This window comes from Nomascus leucogenys, chromosome 11, assembly GCF_006542625.1.
Source record: "Nomascus leucogenys isolate Asia chromosome 11, Asia_NLE_v1, whole genome shotgun sequence".
Lineage (NCBI taxonomy): Eukaryota > Metazoa > Chordata > Mammalia > Primates > Hylobatidae > Nomascus > Nomascus leucogenys.
In genome coordinates, this window is record NC_044391.1 from 80317120 (window position 1) to 80340112 (window position 22993).

Below are 22993 nucleotides of genomic sequence, written 5' to 3' on the forward strand. Positions count from 1 at the left end.
AGTGATTACATGTTGTACTCTTACTATGTGCCTCACCCGACCCAACATGGTACCCATGTACTAACCTATTACATCACTAAAGCCCTTTAGTAGGTATGATTGTTATCACCATTTTAGGGATGAAGAAATGGAAGCACTTGACCAAAGTTAAGGAATTGGCCAAAGTCACAACACAGGAAGCAGGAAAACTGGCCTGCCGAGCCCCGCTCTTCCCAAATACCACACAGGACTGCACAGAAAAATAGAGCCCAGCAACCTCTCTAAGAAAAGGAAGAATAAAAGCTGTCTGCTGGTGTGTGTGTGTGTGTGTGTGTGTGTGAGAGAGAGAGTGAGAGAGAGCTGGGATGCTCTTGGACTGTGCTTGTAACCAAGGTCCCTGTGGACAAGAACCACTCCGAACCTTCCTCTGGAAGGGAGACTGCCAGGCATGGTGTGTGTGTTAGTGTGCTAGGGCTACTATAACAAAGTACCACAAACTAGGTGGCTTAAAACAACAGATATTTATTCTCATACAGTTCTGGAGGCCAGAAGGCCAATCTCAAGGTGTCAGCAGGGCCATGCTTCCTCTGAGACTCTGGGTAGAATCCCTCCTTGCCTCTTCCTAGTTTTAGGTGGTGGCTGTCAATCTTGGCATTCTTTTGTTTGCAACTGAATCACTCCAATCTCTGCCTCTATTATTGTTTGTTTGTTTTTGAGGTGGGTCTTGCTCTTTTTGCCCAGGCTGGAGTGCAGTGGTGCAATCATAGCTCACTGCAGCCTCAAACTCCTGGGCTCAAGGGATCCTCCAGACCGCCTTTATCTTTAAATGGTGGTCTTCGTCTAAGTCTGTTTGCATATCCACATGGCCTTAATATTATATAAGGACAGGAGCCATTGGATTTAGGGCCCATTCTAATCCAGTATGACCTCATCTTAACTTAATTACATCTTCAAAGACTCTGTTTACAACTAAGGTCACATTCCTAGTCACTGAGGGTTAGAACTTTTTGGATATAACATTTCTTTTTAGAAGACACACCTCAACTCATAACAAAAGGTGATCTAAGACTAGAAGGAGCCCCTGGATGCAGACCCTTTCAGACAAGGTATAAATGAAAGTATAACCCAGTGCAGGTGGGGACATCTCCAGGAAGGACTAGGATTAGACAAGAGAGAGGGAGAGGGTGCTCTGGAAAGGTAGCGTGTGTGCTAGGGCATGGAAGCGAGCAGCCCAGCCTGGGGCAGTTAGCAGATTAAGTCAGGGTAGACTTGGGGTTGAGGTTACAATGGTGGGTGGGGGATCCGGTTAGAGATGGTCTCTTACAGGGACTTCATTCTAGAGCAGTGAGTCTCAAACCTGAGTGTGCCATGCAATCCCCTACAGGGCTTGCTAAGACCCAGCATGCTGGGTCCACACCCAGAGTTTTGATTCAGGAGGTCTGGGGTGGGGCCTGAGAACTTGCATTTTAACAAGTTCCACATGATGCTGATCCCGTTGGTCCAGGGACCACACTTTGAGAACTCTCTAGCTACTGAGTGGAACCACTGAAGGTCTAAGGGGTGCAGGTAGGAAGTGACATGTAGATCAGATGATAATCACTAGGATACAGCTGACCGCTAATTAGGAGATTGACACCGGGACCATTAATTCTCTCCAAATGCCTGAGAATATCATCAGGACCAAATGAAATGGAGGAGTGTTCTTTCAAAGTGTGGTGACTTCAGGACCCTGGAGTTGCTGGTGAATCAGATTATGATACCTTAGAAAGTGCAGATGACAGGTCTACCCTCTGCTTCAGCAGTTGCAACTGATAAACTCCATGGTGACAAAGTATGTGCTGTTCTTTGAGAAGGAACACTTGGGCTGGGCATGATGGCCCATGCCTGTAATCCCAGCACTTTGGGAGGCCAAGGTGGGCAGATCACCTGAGGTCCAGTGTTCAAGACCAGCCTGACCAACATGGAGAAAACCTCGTCTCTACTAAAAATACGAAATTAGCTGGGCATGGTGGCGCACACCTGTAATTCCAGCTACTCGGGAGGCTGAAGCAGAAGAATCGCTTGAATCCAGGAGGTGGAGTTTGCGGGTGAGCTGAGATGGCGTCATTGCACTGCAGCCTGGGCAACAAGAACGAAACTCAAAAAAAAAAAAGAGTATCCAGAAGGAACACTTGAAGAAGGCAGTTTGGACTAAAATAATTTTTAAAGAAAATTCCCTCCTTGCTTCCTGTTAGATGGATAACTACTTTGTTTTATAATGACATTTGTATATGCACCAAGAAGTTAAAACTGCTTATTCTAATAGCAACTCTACAATGTCATGTCCTGTTTTCAGTGAAAGCTGTTTATACTAAACCACAAAGCTTTGTTTTCATGTTAATGGATCAAAGATTTTTCTTCCAGTAGGTGTCTGTACTATCTTTAGATGTTACCCACTTTTTTTGAAATATTGCATAAAATCACCAAAATTGCATAAAGTCCATTTGAAATATTAAAATATTTTCCAATATTTGAAAGATTGGGTAAAGTCACTGAAATATTGGGTGTGTTAGAAATGAACCCAAGGAACTTGATGAGGGATAGAGAATAGGTATTTATGTATTCTAAGAGCACATTTAAAACATTGAACATCCTGGCCGGGCGCGGTGGCTCATGCCTGTAATCCCAGCACTTTGGGAGGCTGAAGTGGGTGGATCACGAGGTCAGGAGATTGAGAGCATCCTCGCCAACATGGTGAAACCCCGTCTCTACTAAAAATACAAAAAGTTAGCTGGGCATGGTGGTGGGCACCTGTAGTCCCAGCTACTTGGGAGGCTGAGGCAGGAGAATGGCCTGAACCCGGGAGGTGGAGGTTGCAGTGAGCCAAGATCACGCCATTGCACTCCAGCCTGGGCGACAGAGCGAGACTCCGTCTCAAAAAAAAAGAAAAAAATCTAACATCCCCTTTAAACTCTCTCAAAACACCACAAAAACGTGGAGCAAATGAAAGAGCAGGGATGGTGTCCTGGAGAAACCTCGCTGTGCACCACCCCATGGAGGAGTCTCCAAAGACATGATTCTGCCCAAAGCTCCTCTACAGAAAACACTTCCCATTTTCCCCCTCTCTGTGGTGTCTGTCATTGGTTGCTAAGCGCTGGTCCTTCCTGTTGTGTTAGTGCCGGTTGTGACAACGTTAAATTTCCTGTTCTCAGGCTGGCAGTGGGTTGGTGGGGATGAGCTCACAGGTAATTCCAGTCTCCCTCCACGCATCTTGGGACTCACTGGTCTAACAGACTCAGCTCCTAAATGTCGCCTCCAGCATTCACATTTGATAAGAAAACATAAATGTCAGGCTATTCCAGTAAAAGCAAACTTCTTCATTTTATAAGGTTACTTTTATGAGTCAGGCTTGGTTGGAGACAAGTAAACAACTCATTTGTGCATAGAAATTGCTGTGCTATCCTTATGTTCCAGACGGAGACAGCATCAGTATATTATATTATACCCTGGAATCATCTTATTGCATTTTCCTTCTCTCCGGCAAGGCCAGATAAAGCAAATACAGTTTATGGAACAGAAGTCAGTTACCTTCTGATCAGGCTCAGGCAGTGGGGCCCAAGGAGCCCTTTGCGTGCGAATGCTTTGCTTTCTCAGGCTAAGTAGCAGTGGAGAGGAGAGCCAGAATACTGTGTGTCCTCTCTCTCAGCCAACCCTGCCTGGGTCCCACTTTCTTGATTTGGGGTAGGAAGTGAGTGGAAGTGGCCAGAGGCAGCTGCCCCCTCCACGTCCCCTCTGGCCTCAGGTGGGGATAATCAGAAAAGGCTGGTTGAGAGCGGGACATGAGGCTTCAGGTCTCCTTTTCGCCTGCTGGGAGCAATGGGAATGGGCTGGGTCTTGCCTGTCTCCCTGTTGCAGGTGCCTCAATGATTTCAGCACCCTTCCAGCTACCTTCATTTAATTTAACAAATATCTAATATTTGTCTCTAGCAGGCCGTGTGCTAGTGCAATGAAGGAGATAGAGACATGATATAATACCTTGCGCCCTGTAGAAGCTGACCATCTCATTTGGGATAGGCAAGCACATGGGCAGAGTGGAAAGAAAATTGGCTGTTGAAGAGCTTTGACAACGCAGCCTATGGTCGAGTACTGAGAGAGGAGAGGGCAGGTGGGTTCACATGTGAGGTTAGCAAGGCTGCAGAGGTCAGCAAGACAGGAGGTGGGAGCAAGAGCTGCATTTTCTGGTACCGGCATATGTCGGGCAGAGTGGTAAATATTTGCAGGAGCTCACAGCCAGTCTGGACACTGGGGGTGGTAGGCTGAATAATGCTCCACCACACCTTGCGCCCAAAGATGTCCACTTCCTAATCCCTGGCATCTGTGACTATGTTATTTGACATGGCAAAGAGGATTTTGCCAATGTGATTAAGGATCTTGAGATGGGATTATCCTGGATTATTCCTGTGGGCACAAAGTAATCACAAGGGTCCTATGAGAAGCAGACAGTAGTGTCATAATCAGAAGATGCTATGCTGCTTGCTTTGATGGAGGATCGAGTCATGAGCCAAGGAGCACAGGTGGTCTCTAGAAGCCGGAAATGGATTCTCCCCTAGAGCCTCCAGAAGGAACAAAGCCCTGCAGACACCTTAATTTTAGCCCAGGGAGACCCGTTTCAGGCCTCTACCCTCCAGAACCATAAGTGAGTAAGTTTGTGTTGTTTTAACTCACTAAATCTGAGGTCATTTGTTACAGCAGCAATAGGACACAATACCGATACAGAATTACTGTGATCCTTAATGTCACATTCTGTGTGGGCATGTGCCCTTGGGATGACCATGGATCACATACATCCCATACACAGCCATGGTACAAGACTCCCTTTCTTTTTTTTTTTTCAGACAGGGTCTCACTCTTAGCCCAGCCTGGAAGGCAGTGGTGCAATCAGGGCTCACTGCAGCCTCAGCTTTCCCAGGGTCAGGTGATCCTCCCACCTCAGCCTTCCAAGTAGCTGGGACTACAAGTATGTGCCACCACATGTGGCTAATTTATTTTTTGTAGAGATGGGGTCTCATCACGTTGCCCAGGCTGGTCTTGAACTCCTGGGCTCAAGCAGTCCTCCAACCTTGGCCTCCCAAAGTGCTGGGATTACAGGCGTGAGCCAAATGCCCGGCCAAGATTTTCCTTTTGTAATCTGACTTTTCTGGCTAGGGACATCCTGAACAACCATAGCAAGTCAGCCAGTGGACTTGTTATGGCTACTGTCCCCAACCACTGTGGGACCATCTCTGTGAAACATTCTTCAACTGAGGCACCATCCAAAAAGGCAAATAAATGCCGAGGTCACATAAGTGTCATACATCTCTGGGGTGATACACTGCTTAACAGCAAGTGAGATCAAGGGTCAGGTTGGGTTTGGGTGAGTGTGTGTGTATGTATAACCTTCCATCCCTCACAATGTCAGTCGTTGTGGGCTGATTATTTACATGCAGCCTCCAGAAGAACAACCTAGGTCCTTAAAGGATGAGGCTGCAGCCAAGCCAGACTTCTGGCAGTTAACAATCATGACCCACCACCACCGGTCTTGATGTGGGACATTACTAATGCTCTGTGATTACGTGCATCCTTGGCTATGGCTCCACATGTGGAAAGCCAAGTGGAAAATGTCGTGAGCTGGTAAATAAAAAATTGTGGTTTAAAAACAATTTATTATAAAATGGTAAAAAAAAATTCCTACTGGCTAGCTCATCCGGGTGCAGTTAGCTTAGGAGATTGAGGCAAAGTGCCAAGGAGGTCAAAGTCAAAGCTTTAACTCCAGGACCTAGTGGCCTTTCCCACCCCATGCTAGACCCAGACTCTGCGATCAGAGTCTGCGGACCAAGTGGGTGCTGTGGTGGGTGGTGGGGTGGAGACCATGGGCACATCTGTGCTATTTCAGCACAAACATTGCCTGGAAGGAGAGATTCCTGCCTGTGTGTTCAGTGCTTTCAGAATTGTTATGTTTCATCCTTAGGGCAGTGTGAGGGCACTGAAGAGATCCTAGTTTCTCTTGCAAATATCCCCCTCCCTGCCGTTCTTTCCTAATGCCTATAAAAGCCCTTGGGAGCTTTCCTTACATGAAAATTAAGCCTAGTTCACTTGAGTATTTTATTACTTATCTTCTCCCTCTATGATCATTGCAGCCTTTTTAATTCTCCAGTTTTTGTTTCTATGGACAATTTAATGTTTTGCTTTCCTAGTCTCCTGAATGATCACCTCTGAATTATTGACATTAATGGAGAGAAGACCTCAAGAGCAGTAATTAAATTATGGTGTATTAACGTGCTTTATAGATGTGCTTTATAGATTGAGAAATCACAAAGGAATAAAGTTTTTCATAGTAGAGTAAGTGCTCTCCTAACTGCCTTGTGGCCTAGTGGACAGGGCTCCATGCTTGCTATCAGACCCACGGTGGCCTGAACCCCAGAGCAGGGGTGTGGCCTGTATGGGCCTGGCCTGATGCTTACCCAAAGCCAGCTGCTTTGCTCCCAAACTTGCATATATCAGAGGTACTTAGTACCTAATTACATAAGTAAATATTATGTAAACTGGTGAAGAGCGGGTACAAAGAATGATGTCATGTCCATTAAATCAAGTTAAATGTTTAGAAATTTAGCTGTTGAATTGGTGTCAATTAGCTGAGATTAGGCAAGAAAAAGTAAAAGCAGAGGATTGTTCAGTGTATTCTTTGAGAGCTCATTCTACCATAAGTAAACAAAAATGGAAACCACAAACGATTCCCCATGGGTGTGTTTTCTTACTAGAAAGACTGTGATATGGTTTGGATGTTTGTCCTCTTCAAATCTCATGTTGAAATGTGCTTTCCAATTTGGAGATGAGAGGGCCCTGGTGGGAGGTGACTGGATTATGGAGGTGGGTCCTTCATTAATGGTTTGGCACCATCCCCTTAGTGATACGTGAATTCTTGCTCTGAGATCTGGTTGTTTAAGTGGGTGGCAGCTTCCCACTTGCTCTCTTGCTTCCGTTCTTGCCATGTGACGTGCTGGCTCCCTGTCGCCCTCCGCCATGATTGTAAGCTCCTTGAGGCCTCACCAGAAGCAGATGCCAGCACCACACTTCTTGGGGAGCCTGCAAAACCATGAGCCAATCAAAGCTCTTTTCTTTATAAATTACCCAGTCTCAAATATTCCTTTATAACAATGCAAGAAATGACCAATGCAGACTGCAAGGAGCTCCAATTAAATGGCCTTGGCCCTATATCAAAAGATAGATGATAAATGTACACTTAGAGATTTTATTTTAAATTGAAGCAATTAAGGTATGGGCATAGCTCCCCTCTCCCCGTATGCTTTGATCAACTGTTTAAAGTATGTTTCCAACCACTGGTCTTGGCCAGGTCAGAGGGTGTTTTGTTTAAGTGGCCAATTCCTAAACAATAGCGGATTCCAGAATGAGTTGACTTTCTTATAGAGTGTGTGCACTTGAAGATTTCAGCTAGTCTCTCAAAATGTTAGTAAAAGGCCGGCCTCTCACCAAATGCTCCACGCAGAGCCAGTGGTCCCAGAACTTGCTGAGTGGCAAGAGGAGACTTGTCTCCAAGTAAGGAACAGCCTCGAATAGTCAGGAGCAGGGCAAACATTGTGGGGGGTGATCCAGGAAACGCTGGGAAGCATAAGATCGCTCAGCACCATCCAAAATCTCCCACCACTCCATCTGTGGGTCCTGAGCCTATGCCATGTAATGTTAGAAAAGTAAAAGCCTCATTGGTTATGGAAAGGTAGTGTAAGGCCAGGTAAGAAAGGCATCAGGTGGGGGCAGTGAGGGAACACAAATCGTGGTCTGTGATCTCGCCTGCAATTAGCAACAAAACAAAACAACACTTCCTCCACTCCGCCCAACTCCAGCTAGCACTTAATTCTTCCTTGAATTTACAACCACAGCTATTGCTGCATTTCACCACCAGAGGGCAACAGTGTTTTTAAAATGAAAGATAACTTGACGCGCCAACAGCTCACGGAATCAAAGAATTTCAGAGGGAGAAGAGGTCTTAAACATCATTTAGTCTAAAGGCTTTCAAAACTTTTTAAAGCTGCAACCCACAGCAAGAACTGCATTTCTCATTGTGACCTAGGTCACACATATATATCTGAAACACATTTGGAGACACTACTTACCCTTGCTTTTGCAATACACTCTAATCGTTTGTAGTCTATACTATTTCTTTAAAAAAAAAAAACCGGATCCCACACTAAATTGATGTTATAACCCTAGTGAGCCCTTAGTTTGAAAAACCCTGACTTCATCTCAGCCTCTCATCTTACAAAAGAATGCAGTGACCCCTAGAATGGGGAAGGATACCCATGAGCCTCACTTCTCTCCCCTACCTGGCTACCTGCTTGCCCCTCAGGGTCAGTTCTGGATGGATGATAGACATTTTGCAGCAGCTGAGCACTCAGTCCAACAATGCACTGGTTGGGTAGAGTGCAAACCTGCGTTTGGAGATCAATCGTGGTTTCTTTTTTTTTTTTTTTTTTTGAGACAGATTCCCACTCTGTCACCCAGGCTGGAGTACAGTGGCATGATCTTTGCTCACTGCAACCTCTGCCTCCTGGGTTCAAGTGATTCTCATGCCTCAACCTCCTGTGTAGCTAGGATTATAGAAACGCATCACCATGCCTGGCTAATTTTTGTACTTTTAGTAGAGATGGGGGTTTCACCATGTTGGCCAGGCTGGTCTCGAACTCCTGACCTCAAGTGATCTGCTTGCCTCAACCTCCCAAAGTACTGGGATTACATGCGGGAGCCACCGCACCTGGCCCATGTTTTACTTCTCCCCAGTGCTATGACTGCTCTTATAATGGAGGCAGGAATTTCTTATGACTACACTGAAAGCACCATGTAGGTGTGTCTGCACTCTTCACTCAGGCAGCGGAGTGCTTCAAAACTGAGGGAATCTCAAAGAGGCCTTCCCTAATGACCCTATGCTAAATGTGAATCAGGCCATACTATCTAGCCCAGTTCCTGGCACAGAGTAAGCATTCAATACATAGTTAATGGATGAACAGACTACCCCTGAACTCACATTTTTATAGTTTCTAATTGGCACTCATATCATCTTATATGACTCCTCAGACCACCTGACATTGTTGGCAGAACATGAATTATTTCCATTCCAAACAGGGAAATAGCCAGAAAAGACTTAAATAACCTTCCCCAAAGCCATTGGACTAAATGATGTTTAAGACCTCTTTAAGATTTATATAACTTACATAAAATTCCCAGCCCCTGCGTCCTCATTGGAGCAATGCAGGGGCTGGGAATTTTTACTTTATTCACTCAGGTTTTGAGAGCTAGTTTGATTATTTTATGAAGGATGTCAAGTGTCTTATTTTATTTTCAAGGGGGTGACTAAGTGCATGATAATGCAAGCTATTTTATTATTCCCCCCGTTTTTTTTTTTTGAGATGGAGTCTCACTCTGTCACCCAGGCTGGAGTGCAGTGGCGCCATCTTGGCTCACTGCAACCTCCGCCTCCCGGGTTCAAGCCATTCTCTATCTCAGCCTCCCGAGTAGCTGGGATTACAGGTGGCTGCCACCATGCCCGGCTGATTTTTTTTTTGTATTTTTAGTAGAGAAGGGGTTTCACCATCTTGGCCAGGCTGGTCTTGAACTCCTGACCTTGTAATCTGCCCACCTCGGCCTCCCAAAGTGCTGAGATTACAGGCGTGAGCCACCACGCCCAGCCTATTATTCCTTTATAAAATGGGTTTGGAAGGGGGAAAAAAATCTCTGGGATTGAAAACTGGTGTACCTTAGAAATCTGAGTGAGCTTGGTTTTCTGTAGGGAATCCTGCCCCTGGTAACCAGGGAGCAAATCCTCAGAGGCCCCTTCTTTAGGCTCTGGGCATTGGCTACTCTCCTACCTTGATAGAAAGTTCTCAAGCTCCATTATCTCACTGCTCTGTTGGACTAGGAAAACTGAACTTTTTTGTATCTCAGACAGCAAGGATTGTTAAGACAGGTGACAAGATGGCCGGGCGCAGTGGCTCATGCCTGTAATCCCAGCACTTTCGGAGACCCAGGCGGGCAGATCACGAGGTCAGGAGTTCGAGAACAGCCTGACCAACATGGTGAAACCCCGTCTCTACTAGAAATAAAAAACTTAGCCAGGCATGGTGGCACGTGCCTATAATCCCAGCTACTCAGGAGGCTGAGGCAGGAGAATCACTTGAACCTGGTAGGCGGAGGTTGCAGTGAGCTGAGATCGCGGCGTTGCACTCCAGCCTGGGCAACAGAGCAAGACTCTGTCTCAAAACAAAAACAAAAACAAACAAACAAAAAGACAGGTTACAAGAATAAGTTGCTCCTTCCTTCCTTCCTCTCTCTCTTTTTCTTTCTCTCTCTTTTTTTTCCCCATAGGGTCTCGCTCTGTTGCCTAGGCTGGAGGGCAGTGGCGCATTCTCTGCTCACTGCAACCTCCAGGTCCTGGGGTCCTGGGCTCAAGCAATCCTCCCATCTCAGCCTCCTGAGTAGCTGGGACCACGGGCCCATGCCACCACATCGGCTAATTTTTTTTTTAATTTTTAAATTTTTTTATTTTTGGCAGAGATTGTATTTTGCCATGTTACCCAGTCTGGTCTACAACTCCTGAGCTCAAGCGATTTGCCCACCTCGGCCTCCCAAAGTGCTGGGATTATAGGCGTGAGCCACCATGCCCCACCAGGTTGCCTTTTTCTTTATTATTTTATTTTATTTTATTTATTTTATTTTGAGAGGGAGTTTTGCTCTTGTTACCCAGGCTGGAGTGCAATGGCGCAATCTCGGCTCACCGCAATCTCCGCCTCCCGAGTTCAAGCGATTCTCCTGCCTCAGTCTCCCAAGTAGCTGGGATTACAGGCATGCGCCACCACACCCAGCTAATTTTGTATTTTTAGTAGAGACAGGGTTTCTCCATGTTGGTCAGGCTGGTCTCGAACTCCCGACCTCAGGTGATCCACCCGCCTCGGCCTGGCAAAGTGCTGGGATTACAGGCATGAGCCACCGCGCCCTGCCAGGTTGCCTTTTTCTGGGAACAATTTGATTTAATCATTCAATAAATATAGCCGTGCCGGCTGCAGGAATAAGTTTTGAAGAACCGAGGCTGAGCTTCTTGAAGGACTTTCCAATGGTGTCTGCTACCAGGCGTTCGGTACTGTTAAGTGAAAATCCTGCTGCTACGCTTTAAAATTCCACCTATTTATTAAATACATGCGATACTCAATTCCAGATTCTTTGAGGCCGTGTGTCTGCAGGCTTTGTGGAATATCTGGGGGTTGTAGAAGGAGCAACTTTGCTTTTGGGACAGACTTAGTGTAGTTCTGTAACTTTTGTAATCTATAGGATGAAGAACGCAAAGTAGTTTGACACATACAAGACAATTCCTACCGTCAATGCCTTGAAATCAGCAACCAAACAACGGGTTGCAAAGTTCTCATTCATTCGGTTCATACAGAACACTGAGCCCGGATTCACTCACTTCTATTAGATCAAAGCAGAGGCCAGCATTAGCAGGTTTCTGCCAGGCCTACGTGTAAATTCCAACCACATTACCCCGAAGCCCTAGCGTGGTGGACTACAATTAACAAGAGAGAGTCGTCCGCGGTATGGTATGGCTACTGGCTTAGATTTTGGAAATCCCGCCCAAAACTTTGGCTGCAGCCACCAGTAGGGCGCGCGCACAATAAGCACACCCATAGCAACCAACTCTGGGTACCTCCAGAAAAAATTAAATGTTGCCCTTTCAGCCTGTTCCTCAGTTTCCCAAAGCATCTCTTTCCCAGGTATGGGAGCAGTCAAGAGCGCTGCCCTGTGAAAAACCTATGGCCTCATAAATGCTGGAAGGAACGAGCCAGATTTCTGCAGAGGCTGTGCTCCAAAGGGCCCCTTCCAGGCCCTGGGATACTTCGGGGGCGCCAGGCCCAGCTGGGATCTCCCCGGGCGTCGTGCGCACTGCACCTTCCCTGGCGGATCAGCCGTTGGGCCGGCAGGCGCGCGCACCCAGGTGTCACCGCCCAGCGCCGTGCGCGGACAGGCAGGCGCGTGCCCCGGCGCGTCGCTCCGCACTCACCCACGCGCGGCCCTTCTGCACCTCGGCCAGCACTCGCAGCGCGCTGGGCGAGCCGGCCCGGAAGTTGAAGAAGTGAAGCGCCGCGCGCGCCGCCTCCTGCAGGAGTCTGCGCGGGACCGCCGCATCCTGAGGCTGCCCAGGGTCGTCGGTGCCCCCGGACCCCGCGGGCGCCACCACCGGGGCCAGCAACAGCAGCAGCGCGAGCAGCGAGGCGGTGGGGCGCGGGCCCCCGGGCCCGGACCAGGGAGCGGGCAGCGGTTGCCGGCGGGGCTCCATGGGCGCAAGAAAGTTGGCTCGGCACCCGACAGACCCGGGCTTGGAGCGGGCAGTGCCGGCGCTCGCGGAAATAAGGCCGTGGTGGGCCCCTCCCCTCCGCCCCCGGAGCGAAGGTCTGGAGCGAGCCCGGGTCCCCTTGGGGCCACTCCCTTTCCACGCTTCCCGCAGCCCCTGGGTTCTCTCTGCCCCTCCCCGCTGCCCGGGCTTGGTGCCAGGATGCGGCATCGCCTCTGCGGCGCGGGGCCGGGTGCTTCTGGCCCGGGCCGCAGGGGGAGAGGGACGGGGTTGGGGGGACAGTGGGGACGCCTCCCCCGAGGAATCGCGTCCCGCCCGTGCTACCTCGTACGGCGCCCCTAGCCCAGCTCAGGGACTTGGCGTTTCCCCTGCGGTTTCGCAACCCTGGGGGTTTAGAGGGAAACTGCTTGGATTCTCCAAGCCTTAGGGTTGTGTGATTTCCCAGTAGGTGAAAGGGGACCGGCGGAGAAAGGGGCAGGCTGCAGCGGGCATTGATGGGACTCATCGTGGCACAGCCACTGTGGAGGTGGGAGAAGTCGCCAGAGGGCTGGGGCTGGAGAGGAGGCTGAAGGTGGACGCCGGCAGGGAGCCTGGGACGCCCGAGCCAGCGGCTGGGGACGGGCCTGAGCACCTGCCGGTCCTGCCCAGGAGGAGAGGCAGGAGGAGTGGGCAGCAAGGCAGGGTAAGATAAGGCCTGAGAATCCCATTTGTCTCAGAAGCAAGTAGGTCATTGATATATTGATAACCCCTGTGCGAGGCAGATTTAAAGGCCGGGGGTGGAAGTCGGATTCCAGCGGGGTGAGGCATGGATGGGGCTTCAGGGAATGGAGGCAGCAAGTGTTGGCAACTCTTTTTTTTTTTGAGACCGAGTCTTGCTCTGTCGCCCAGGCTGGAGTGCAGTGGCGCAATCTTGGCTCACTGCAACCTCTGCCTCCCAGGTTCAAGCAATTCTCCTACCTCAGCCTCCCGAGTAGCTGGGACTACAGGCACCCGCCACCATGCCCGGCTAATTTTTGTATTTTTAGTAGAGATGGAGTTTCACCATGTTGGTCAGGCTGGTCTCAAACTCCTGACCTCGTGATACGCCCGCCTGGGCCTCCCAAAGTGCTGGGATTACAGGCGTGAGCCACCGTGCCCGGCGGCAACTCTTTTTAGACAGGTGGCAGTGAAGGGCTGAGATAGCCATTGTTTTTAAACCATAGACAAGAGAAAAAGCCCTGGAGAACCAGGGCTGAGAGAGGAGAACTGGTACTGCTAGGCACTCCCAACATCCATTTCTCCATCCTGCACCAAACCTGACCCCAGTGCCATTGTGGGGCTAAAGGAAATCCCTTCTTGCCAGTGGGTGGTTGAGAGTGGGCATGTGCCAGTTCTGCATGGTGAGCAAAGCCTGTGGGTTGATGGACATGGTGCCATCTCTGGAAAGATCCTGTCTCACTGCACTTCTTCCTCTGACTGTCATCTGTCCCTTGGCCGTCTTTCCTTCCTTCTGCAGATAATTGTGAAACACCTACTCTGCCAGGCCCTGGGAAAATGAGGGTGAACAATCTTAAACATCTCTGCCTTCCTGGAGCACACCTTCTAGGCAAGTGGGGCCCAGACACTCAATGAGGCCAAGGGAATGTGCTCTATGTTGGACGCAGTTACATGCCAGGGAGAAAAATTAAGCCCAAAAAAGAAGTGGGGAGTTAGGAGCTGGTTAATCTTAAAAGGTGTGGTCAGGGCAGGCCTCTCTGGGGAGGTGATATTTGGGTGACGACCTGAAGGAGGCGAGGGAGCGAGGTGGACATGTATGCAAAAGCACTGTAGGCAGAGGGAACGCAAGTGCAGAGGCTGGGGCAGGAGTCTACCTGGCATGTTTGAAGAAAAGCAAGAAAATCCAGCTGGAGGGAGAAGCCAAGGGGGAGAGTGCAGGCCCTCAATAGGCCCCAGTTAGGTCTGGCTGTGCTGCCCAGAAGCATGCCTCTGTCTTGCTGGCTGCCTGAGAATGGAGCCCATTTCAAGAGTGGCAGAGCAGAGAGAGGGGAGGGCCCTGGGTTCCTGATGGCATTGTTGAACACAGGAATCAGCTGATCCCAGAGCTTATTTCTTATTGTTTGATTTCTTTGAAGCTGGAGTTGCTGTTTCTTGCCCTCAGAGGCAAGCCTAGCACAGGTAATCACCTCCCAGAACCCAGTCATCTCCCCATAGTTTGTTGTGTGCTGCGATAATAGAATACCTGAGACTGGGTAATTTATGAAGAACAGATATCTATTTCTCACAGTTCTGGAGGCTGGAAGTCCAAGATCCAGGCACCAACAGGCTTGGTGTCTGGTGGGGCTTAGCTCTGTCTCTGCTTCCAAAATGGGGCTTTGCATGCTTCATCCCATGAAGGGGAGGAACGCTGTGTCCTCACATGCTGGAAGAGTGAGAGAGAACCCACTCTTATGACCTAAACACCTCACTGTAGGCCCCACCTCCCAACACTCTTGCATTGGGAATTTAGTTTCAACATGAATTTTGGAGGGGACAAAAACACCCAAACTATAGCACCCTCCAAGAGGTTATAGTAGCAGGCTTTTTGAGAATTGATCACCTCCAGGTGATTTTACTTCAGTGCTTTGTTCTCTGTGAGTATGTTAGATTGCTTTCAACTGTATGTAATGGAAAACCCGATTAACAGTGTGGACTATTTATTGGTCTGGAGTGGGAGATCTCAGTGAGTTTCTGAAAGACCCAGGCTCTCTCCATCCTTCTGCACAGTCATCCTCAGCTGGTTGGCTTTTTGTCCATGCACTTGTAGTTTCTTGGTTATAGAATGGCTGCCACAGCTGCAGACAGCACATCTTCACATGCTGCAGCCAAAGGCAGGTAGCAGGGAATAGGTTGCCAGAGTGGAAAGAGAGCTGGACATTATGCACCTGGTTTTTTTTTGCATCAGGAACAAATATCTTTTCCAGAACCTCCTGTCTGCACCTTTCTTCCCCCCCAGACTGTAGGGAAACGAAAGAGAGATCAGACTGTTACTGTGTCTATGTAGAAAGGGAAGACATAAGAGACTCCATTTTGAAAAAGACTTGTACTTTAAATAATTGCTTTGCTGAGATGTTGTTAATTTGTAGCTTTGCCCCAGCCACTTTGACCTAACCTGGAGCTCACAAAAACATGTGTTGTATGAAATCAAGGTTTAAGGGATCTAGGGCTGTGCAGGACGTGCCTTGTTAACAAAATGTTTACAAGCAGTATACTTGGTAAAAGTCATCGCCATGCTCTCGTCTCAATAAACCAGGGGCACAATGCACTGTGGAAAGCCGCAGGGACCTCTGCCCTTGAAAGCGGGGTGTTGTCCAAGGTTTCTCCCCATGTGATAGTCTGAAATATGGCCTTGTGGGATGAGAAAGACCTGACCATCCCCCAGCCCAACACTCGTAAAGGGTCTGTGCTGAGGTGGATTAGTAAAAGAGGAAAGCCTCTTGCAGTTGAGATAGAGGAAGACCACTGTCTCCTGCCTGCCCCTGGGAACTGAATGTCTCGATATAAAACTGGATTATACATTTGTTCAATTCTGAGATAGGAGAAAAACCGCCCTATGGTGGGAGGCGAGACATGTTTGCAGTAATGCTGCCTTGTTATTCTTTACTCTGCTGAGATGTTTGGGTGGAGAGAAACATAAATCTGGCCTACGTGCACATCCTTCCCTTGAACTTAATTATGACATAGATTCTTTTGCTCACATGTTTTTTGCTGACCTCCTTATTATCACCCTGCTCTCCTACTACATTCCTTTTTGCTGAAATAATGAAAATAATAATCAATAAAAACTGAGGGAACTCAGAGGCTGGTGCCGGTGCAGGTCCTCAGTATGCTGAGTGCTGGTCCTCTGGGCCCACTGTTCTTTCTCTATAGTTTGTCTCTGTGTCTTATTTCTTTTCTCAGTCTCTTGTCCCACCCGACTAGGAATACCCACCGTTGTGGAGGGGAAGGCCACCCCTTCACAGACCTTCCTTTATACCTCCTCAGCCAGATCTGGGTTACACTGGCAAAGCCTAGCTGCAAGGGAGGCTGGCAAACTGAGTATCTGTCGTTTTTCAGAGTCAATGGTCTGGTCTGTAAACTAGGATTAAATTTAACTGCATGGAATAAACACCTGAATGACATTGGCTTAAACAGGAGAGGAACTTATTTCTGACATAAAAGAAGTTGTGGGGTAAAGGTGGGGTGGTAGACAATCTGTGATTGGTATTGGCAGATCCATGAGGTTGTTAGAGGTCCAGTCCTTTTCCAGATCTCTGCTCCCACATCCTGAGGGTGAACCCCTTGCCCTCAGGGTCCAAGATGGGCACTAGCCATCAGCAGGGCTCCCTGTATGGATTTCCTAGAAGTCTCACAGGGCACTTGTGCCCTGTATCTTATTGGCAAGAACTTGGTTGCAAAGGAAGCTGGGAAATGTAGTTTTTTTTTTTAAATTTTATTATTATACTTTAGGTTTTAGGGTACATGTGCACAACGTGCAGGTTTGTTACATATGTATCCATGTGCCATGTTGGATTGCTGCACCCATTAACTCGTCATTTAGCATTAGGTATATCTCCTAATGCTGTCCCTCCCCCAACCCCACAACAGTCCCCGGAGAGTGATGTTCCCCTTCCTGTGTCCATGAGTTCTCATTGTTCAATTCCCACCTGTGAGTGAGAACATGCGGTGTTTGGTTTTTTGTCCTTACGATAGTTTACTGAGAATGATGTTTTCCAGTTTCATCCATGTCCCTACAAAGGACATGAACTCATCATTTTTTATGGCTGCATAGTATTCCATGGTATATATGTGCCACATTTTCTTAATCCAGTCTATCGTTGTTGGACATTTGGGTTGGTTCCAAGTCTTTGCTATTGTGAATAGTGCCGCAATAAATGTACATGTGCATGTGTCTTTATAGCAGCATGATTTATAGTCCTTTGGGTATATACCCAGTAATGGGATGGCTGGGTCAAATGGTATTTCTAGTTCTAGATCCCTGAGGAATCGCCACACTGACTTCCACAATGGTTGAACTAGTATACAGTCCCACCAACAGTGTAAAAGTGTTCCTATTTCTCCACATCCTCTCCAGCACCTGTTGTTTCCTGACTTTTTAATGATGGCCATTCTAACTGGTGTGAGATGGTATCTCATTGTGATTTTGATTTGCATTTCTCTGATGGCCAGTGATGATGAGCATTTTTTCATGTGTTTTTTGGCTGCATAAATGTCTTCTTTTGAGAAGTGTCTGTTCATGTCCTTTGCCCACTTTTTGATGGGGTTGTTTGTTTTTTTCTTGTAAATTTGAGTTCATTATAGATTCTGGATATTAGCCCTTTGTCAGATGAGTAGGTTGCAAAAATTTTCTCCCATTTTGTAGGTTGCCTGTTCACTCTGATGGTGGTTTCTTTTGCTTTGCAGAAGCTCTTGAGTTTAATTAGATTCCATTTGTCAATTTTGGCTTTTGTTGCCATTGCTTTTGGTGTTTTAGACATGAAGTCCTTGCCCATGCCTATGTCCTGAATGGTATTGCCTGGGTTTTCTTCTAGGGTTTTTATGGTTTTAGGTCTAACATGTAAGTCTTTAATCCATCTTGAATTAATTTTTGTATAAGGTGTAAGGAAGGGATCCAGTTTCAGCTTTCTACGTATGGCTAGCCAGTTTTCCCAGCACCATTTATTAAATAGGGAATCCTTTTCCCATTGCTTGTTTTTGTCAGGTTTGTCAAAGATCAGATAGTTGTAGATATGGGGCATCATTTCTGAGGGCTCTGTTCTGTTCCATTGATCTATGTCTCTGTCGTGGTACCAGTACCATGCTGTTTTGTTTACTGTAGCCTTGTAGTATAGTTTGAAGTCAGGTAGCGTGATGCCTCCAGCTTTGTTCTTTTGGCTTAGGATTGACTTGGCAATGCGGGCTCTTTTTTGGTTCCATATGAACTTTCAAGTAGTTTTTTCCAATTCTGTGAAGAAAGTCATTGGTAGCTTGATGGGGATGGCATTGAATCTATAAATTACCTTGGGCAGTATGGCCATTTTCATGATATTGATTCTTCCAACCCATGAGCATGGAATGTTCTTCCATTTGTTTGTATCCTCTTTTATTTCATTGAGCAGTGGTTTGTAGTTCTCCTTGAAGAGGTCCTTCACATCCCTTGTAAGCTGGATTCCTAGGTATTTTATTCTCCTTGAAGCAATTGTGAATGGGAATTCACTCATGATTTGGCTCTCTGTTTGTCTGTGATTGGTGTAGAAGAATGCTTATGATTTTTGTACATTGATTTTGTATCCTGAGACTTTGCTGAAGTTGCTAATCAGCTTAAGGAGATTTTGGGCTGAGACAGTGGGGTTTTCTAGATATACAATCATGTCATCTGCAAACAGGGGCAATTTGACTTCCTCTTTTCCTAATTGTATACCCTTTATTTCCTTCTCCTGCCTGATTGCCCTGGCCAGAACTTCCAGCACTATGTTTAATAGAAGTGGTGAGAGAGGGCATCCCTGTCTTGTGGAAGTTTTCAAAGGGAATGCTTCCAGTTTTTGCCCATTCATTATGATATTGGCTGTGGGTTTGTCATAGATAGCTCTTATGATTTTGAGATACGTCCCATCAATACCTAATTTATTGAGAGTTTTTAGCATGAAGGGTTGTTGAATTTTGTCAAAGGCCTTTTCTGCATCTATTGAGATAATCATGTGGTTTTTGTCTTTGGTTCTGTTTATATGCTGGATGACATTTATTGATTTGCGTATGTTGAACCAGCCTTGCATCCCAGGGATGAAGCCTGCTTGATCATGGTGTATAAGCTTTTTGATGTGCTGCTGGATTTGGTTTGCCAGTATTTTATTGAGGATTTTTGCATCGATGTTCATCAAGGATATTGGTCTGAAATTCTCTTTTTTGATTATGTCGCTGCCAGGCTTTGGTATCAGGATGATGCTGGCCTCATAAAATATGTTAGGGTGGATTCCCTCTTTTTCTATCGATTGGAATAGTTTCAGAAGGAATGGTACCAGTTCCTTCTTGTACCTCTGGTAGAATTCGGCTGTGAATCCATCTGGTCCTGGACTCTTTTTGGTTGGTAAGCTATTGATTATTGCCACAATTTCAGATCCTGTTATTGGTCTATTCAGAGATTCAACTTCTTCCTGGTTTAGTCTTGGAAGGGTGTATTTGTCAAGGAATTTATCCATTTCTTCTAGATTTTCTAGTTTGTTTGTTTGTAGTATTCTCTGATGGTAGATTGTATTTCTGTGGGATCGGTGGTGATATCCCCTTTTTCATTTTTTATTGCATCTATTTGATTCTTCTCTCTTTTCTTCTTTATTAGTCTTGCTAGCAGTCTATCAATTTTGTTGATCTTTTCAAAAAACCAGCTCCTGGATTCATTAATTTTTTGAAGGGTTTTTTGTGTCTCTATTTCCTTCAGTTCTGCTCTGATTTTAGTTATTTCTAGCCTTCTGCTAGCTTTTGAATGTGTTTGCTCTTGCTTTTCTAGTTCTTTTAATTGTGATGTTAGGGTGTCAATTTTGGATCTTCCTGCTTTCTCTTGTGGGCATTTCGTGCTGTAAATTTCCCTCTACACACTGCTTTGAATGTGTCCGAGAGATTCTGGTATGTTGTGTCTTTGTTCTCGTTGGTTTCAAAGAACATCTTTATTTCTGCCTTCATTTCATTTTGTACCCAGTAGTCATTCGGGAGCAAGTTGTTCAGTTTCCATGTAGTTGAGCGGTTTTGAGTGAGTTTCTTAATCCTGAGTTCTAGTTTGATTGCACTGTGGTCTGAGAGACAGTTTGTTATAATTTCTGTTCTTTTACATTTGCTGAGGAGAGCTTTACTTCCAACTATGTGGTCAGTTTTGGAATAGGTGTGGTGTGGTGCTGAAAAAAATGTATATTCTGTTGATTTGGGGTGGAGAGTTCTGTAGATGTCTATGAGGTCCCCTTTGTGCAGAGCTGAGTTCAATTCCTGGATATCCTTGTTAACTTTCTGTCTCGTTGATCTGTCTAATGTTGACAGTGGGGTGTTAAAATCTCCCATTGTTATTGTGTGGGAGTTTAAGTCCCTTTGTAGGTCACTGAGGACTTGCTTTATGAATCTGGGTGCTCCTGTGTTGGGTGCATATATATTTAGGATAGTTAGCTCTTCTTGTTGAATTGATCCCTTTACCATTATGTAATGGCCTTCTTTGTCTCTTTTGATCTTTGTTGGTTTAAAGTCTATTTTATCAGAGACTAGGATTGCAACCCTTGCCTTTTTTTGTTTTCCATTTGCTTGATAGATCTTCCTCCATCCCTTTATTTGGAGTCTATGTGTGTCTCTGCACGTGAGATGGGTTTCCTGAATACAGCACATTGATGGGTCTTGACTCCTTATCCAGTTTGCCAGTCTGTGTCTTTTAATTGGAGCATTTAGCCCATTTACATTTAAAGTTAATATTGTTATGTGTGAATATGATCCTGTCAGTATGATGTTAGTTGGTTATTTTGCTCGTTAGTTGATGCAGTTTCTTTCTAGCCTCGATGGTCTTTACAATTTGGCATGTTTTTGCAGTGGCTGGTACCAGTTGTTCCTTTCCATGTTTAGTGCTTCCGTCAGGAGCTCTTTTAGGGCAGGCCTGGTGGTGACAAAATCACTCAGCATTTGCTTGTCTGTAAAGTATTTTATTTTTCCTTCACTTATGAAGCTTAGTTTGGCTGGATATGAAATTCTGGGTTGAAAATTCTTTTCTTTAAGAATGTTGAATATCGGCCCCCACTCTCTTCTGGCTTGTAGAGTTTCTGCTGAGAGATCAGCTGTTAGTCTGATGGGCTTCCCTTTGTGGGTAACCCGACCTTTCTCTCTGGCTGCCCTTAACATTTTTTCCTTCATTTCAACTTTGGTGAATCTGACAATTATGTGTCTTGGAGTTGCTCTTCTCGAGGAGTATCTTTGTGGCGTTCTCTGTATTTCCTGAATCTGAATGTTGGCCTGCCTTGCTAGATTGGGGAAGTTCTCCTGGATAATATCTTGCAGAGTGTTTTCCAATTTGGTTCCATTCTCCCCATCATTTTCAGGTACACCAATCAGACGTAGGTTTGGTTTTTTCACATAGTCCCAAATTTCTTGGAGGCTTTGTTCGTTTCTTTTTATTCTTTATTCTCTAAACTTCCCTTCTCGCTTCATTTCATTCATTTCTTGTTCCATCACTGATACCCTTTCTTCCAGTTGATCGCATCGGCTACCGAGGCTTCTGCAATCTTCGCATAGTTATCGAAACTTGGCTTTCAGCTCCATCAGCTCCTTTAAGCCTTTCTCTTCATTGGTTATTCTAGTTATCTATTCGTCTAATTTTTTTTCAAAGTTTTTAACTTCTTTGCTGTTGTTTTGAATTTCCTCCCGTAGCTCGGAGTAGTTTGATCGTCTGAAGGCTTCTTCTCTCAACTCGTCAAAGTCATTCTCCGTCCAGCTTTGTTCCGTTGCTGGTGAGGAACTGCGTTCCTTTGGAGGAGGAGAGGTGCTCTGCTTTTTAGAGTTTCCAGTTTTTCTGCTCTGTTTTTTCCCCATCTTTGTGGTTTTATCTACTTTTGGTCTTTGATGATGGTGATGTACAGATGGGTTTTTGGTGTGGATGTCCTTTCTGTTTGTTAGTTTTCCTTCTACCAGACAGGACCCTCAGCTGCTGGTCTGCTGGAGTTTGCTAGAGGTCCACTCCAGACCCTGTTTGGCTGGGTCTCAGCAGCAGTGGCTGCAGAACAGCGGATTTTTGTGAGACCACAAATTCAGCTGTCTGATAGTTTCTCTGGAAGTTTTATCTCAGAGGAGTACCTGGCCGATTGAGGTGTCAGTCTGTCCCTACTGGGGGGTGCCTCCCAGTTAGGCTCCTTGGGGGTCAGGCACCCACTTTAGGAGGCAGTCTGTCCGTTCTCAGATCTCCAGCTGTGTGCTGGGAGAACCACTACTCTCTTCAAAGCTGTCAGACAGGGACATTTAAGTCTGCAGAGGTTCCTGCTGAATTTTTGTTTGTCTGTGCCCTGCCCCCAGAGGTGGAGCCTACAGAGGCAGGCAGGCCTCCTTGAGCTGTGGTGGGCTCCACCCAGTTTGAGCTTCCTGGCTGCTTTGTTTACCTAAACAAGCCTGGGCAATGGCGGGCGCCCCTCCCCCAGCCTGGCTGCTGCCTTGCAGTTTGATCTCAGACTGCTGTGCTAGCAATCAGCGAGACTCTGTGGGCATAGGACCCTCTGAGCCAGGTGTGGGACACAATCTCCTGGTGTGCCGTTTTCCAAGCCCGTTGGAAAAGCGCAGTATTAGGGTGGGACTGACCCGATTCTCCAGGTGCCGTCTGTTACCCCTTTCTTTGACTAGGAAAGGGAACTCCCTGACCCATTGTGCTTCCCGAGTGAGGCAATGCCTTGCCCTGCTTCGGCTCGCACACAGTGGACTGGACCGACTGTCCTGCACCCACTGTTTGGCACTCCCTAGTGAGATGAACCCGGTACCTCAAACGGAAATGCAGAAATCACCCATCTTCTGTGTCACTCACGCTGGGAGCTGTAGACCGGAGCTGTTCCTGTTCGGCCATCTTGGCTCCACCCCCGGAAATGTAGTTTTTATTCACGGTGGCCATATGCCAAAATAAACCTCAATATTTTGTTACTGAGGAAGAAG

The 22993-nt window shown here is 46.7% G+C and overlaps 2 protein-coding genes across 3 annotated transcripts in view; one reads left to right on the forward strand and one right to left on the reverse strand.

Annotated features, from left to right (window-relative positions):
• The window catches only part of RARRES1 (retinoic acid receptor responder 1), a 37056-nt gene extending 23856 nt beyond the window's left edge, over positions 1-13200 (reverse strand). For both annotated transcript variants that reach the window (XM_030822756.1, XM_030822755.1), the window contains exon 1: positions 12059-13200. In XM_030822756.1, the coding sequence (XP_030678616.1) occupies positions 12059-12559 (501 nt within the window). In that variant the 5' untranslated portion in view covers positions 12560-13200. The remainder of the gene's footprint in view (positions 1-12058) is intronic.
• GFM1 (G elongation factor mitochondrial 1) overlaps positions 1-22993 on the forward strand; it is a 138866-nt gene that overhangs the window by 77097 nt on the left and 38776 nt on the right. The window lies entirely within an intron of this gene.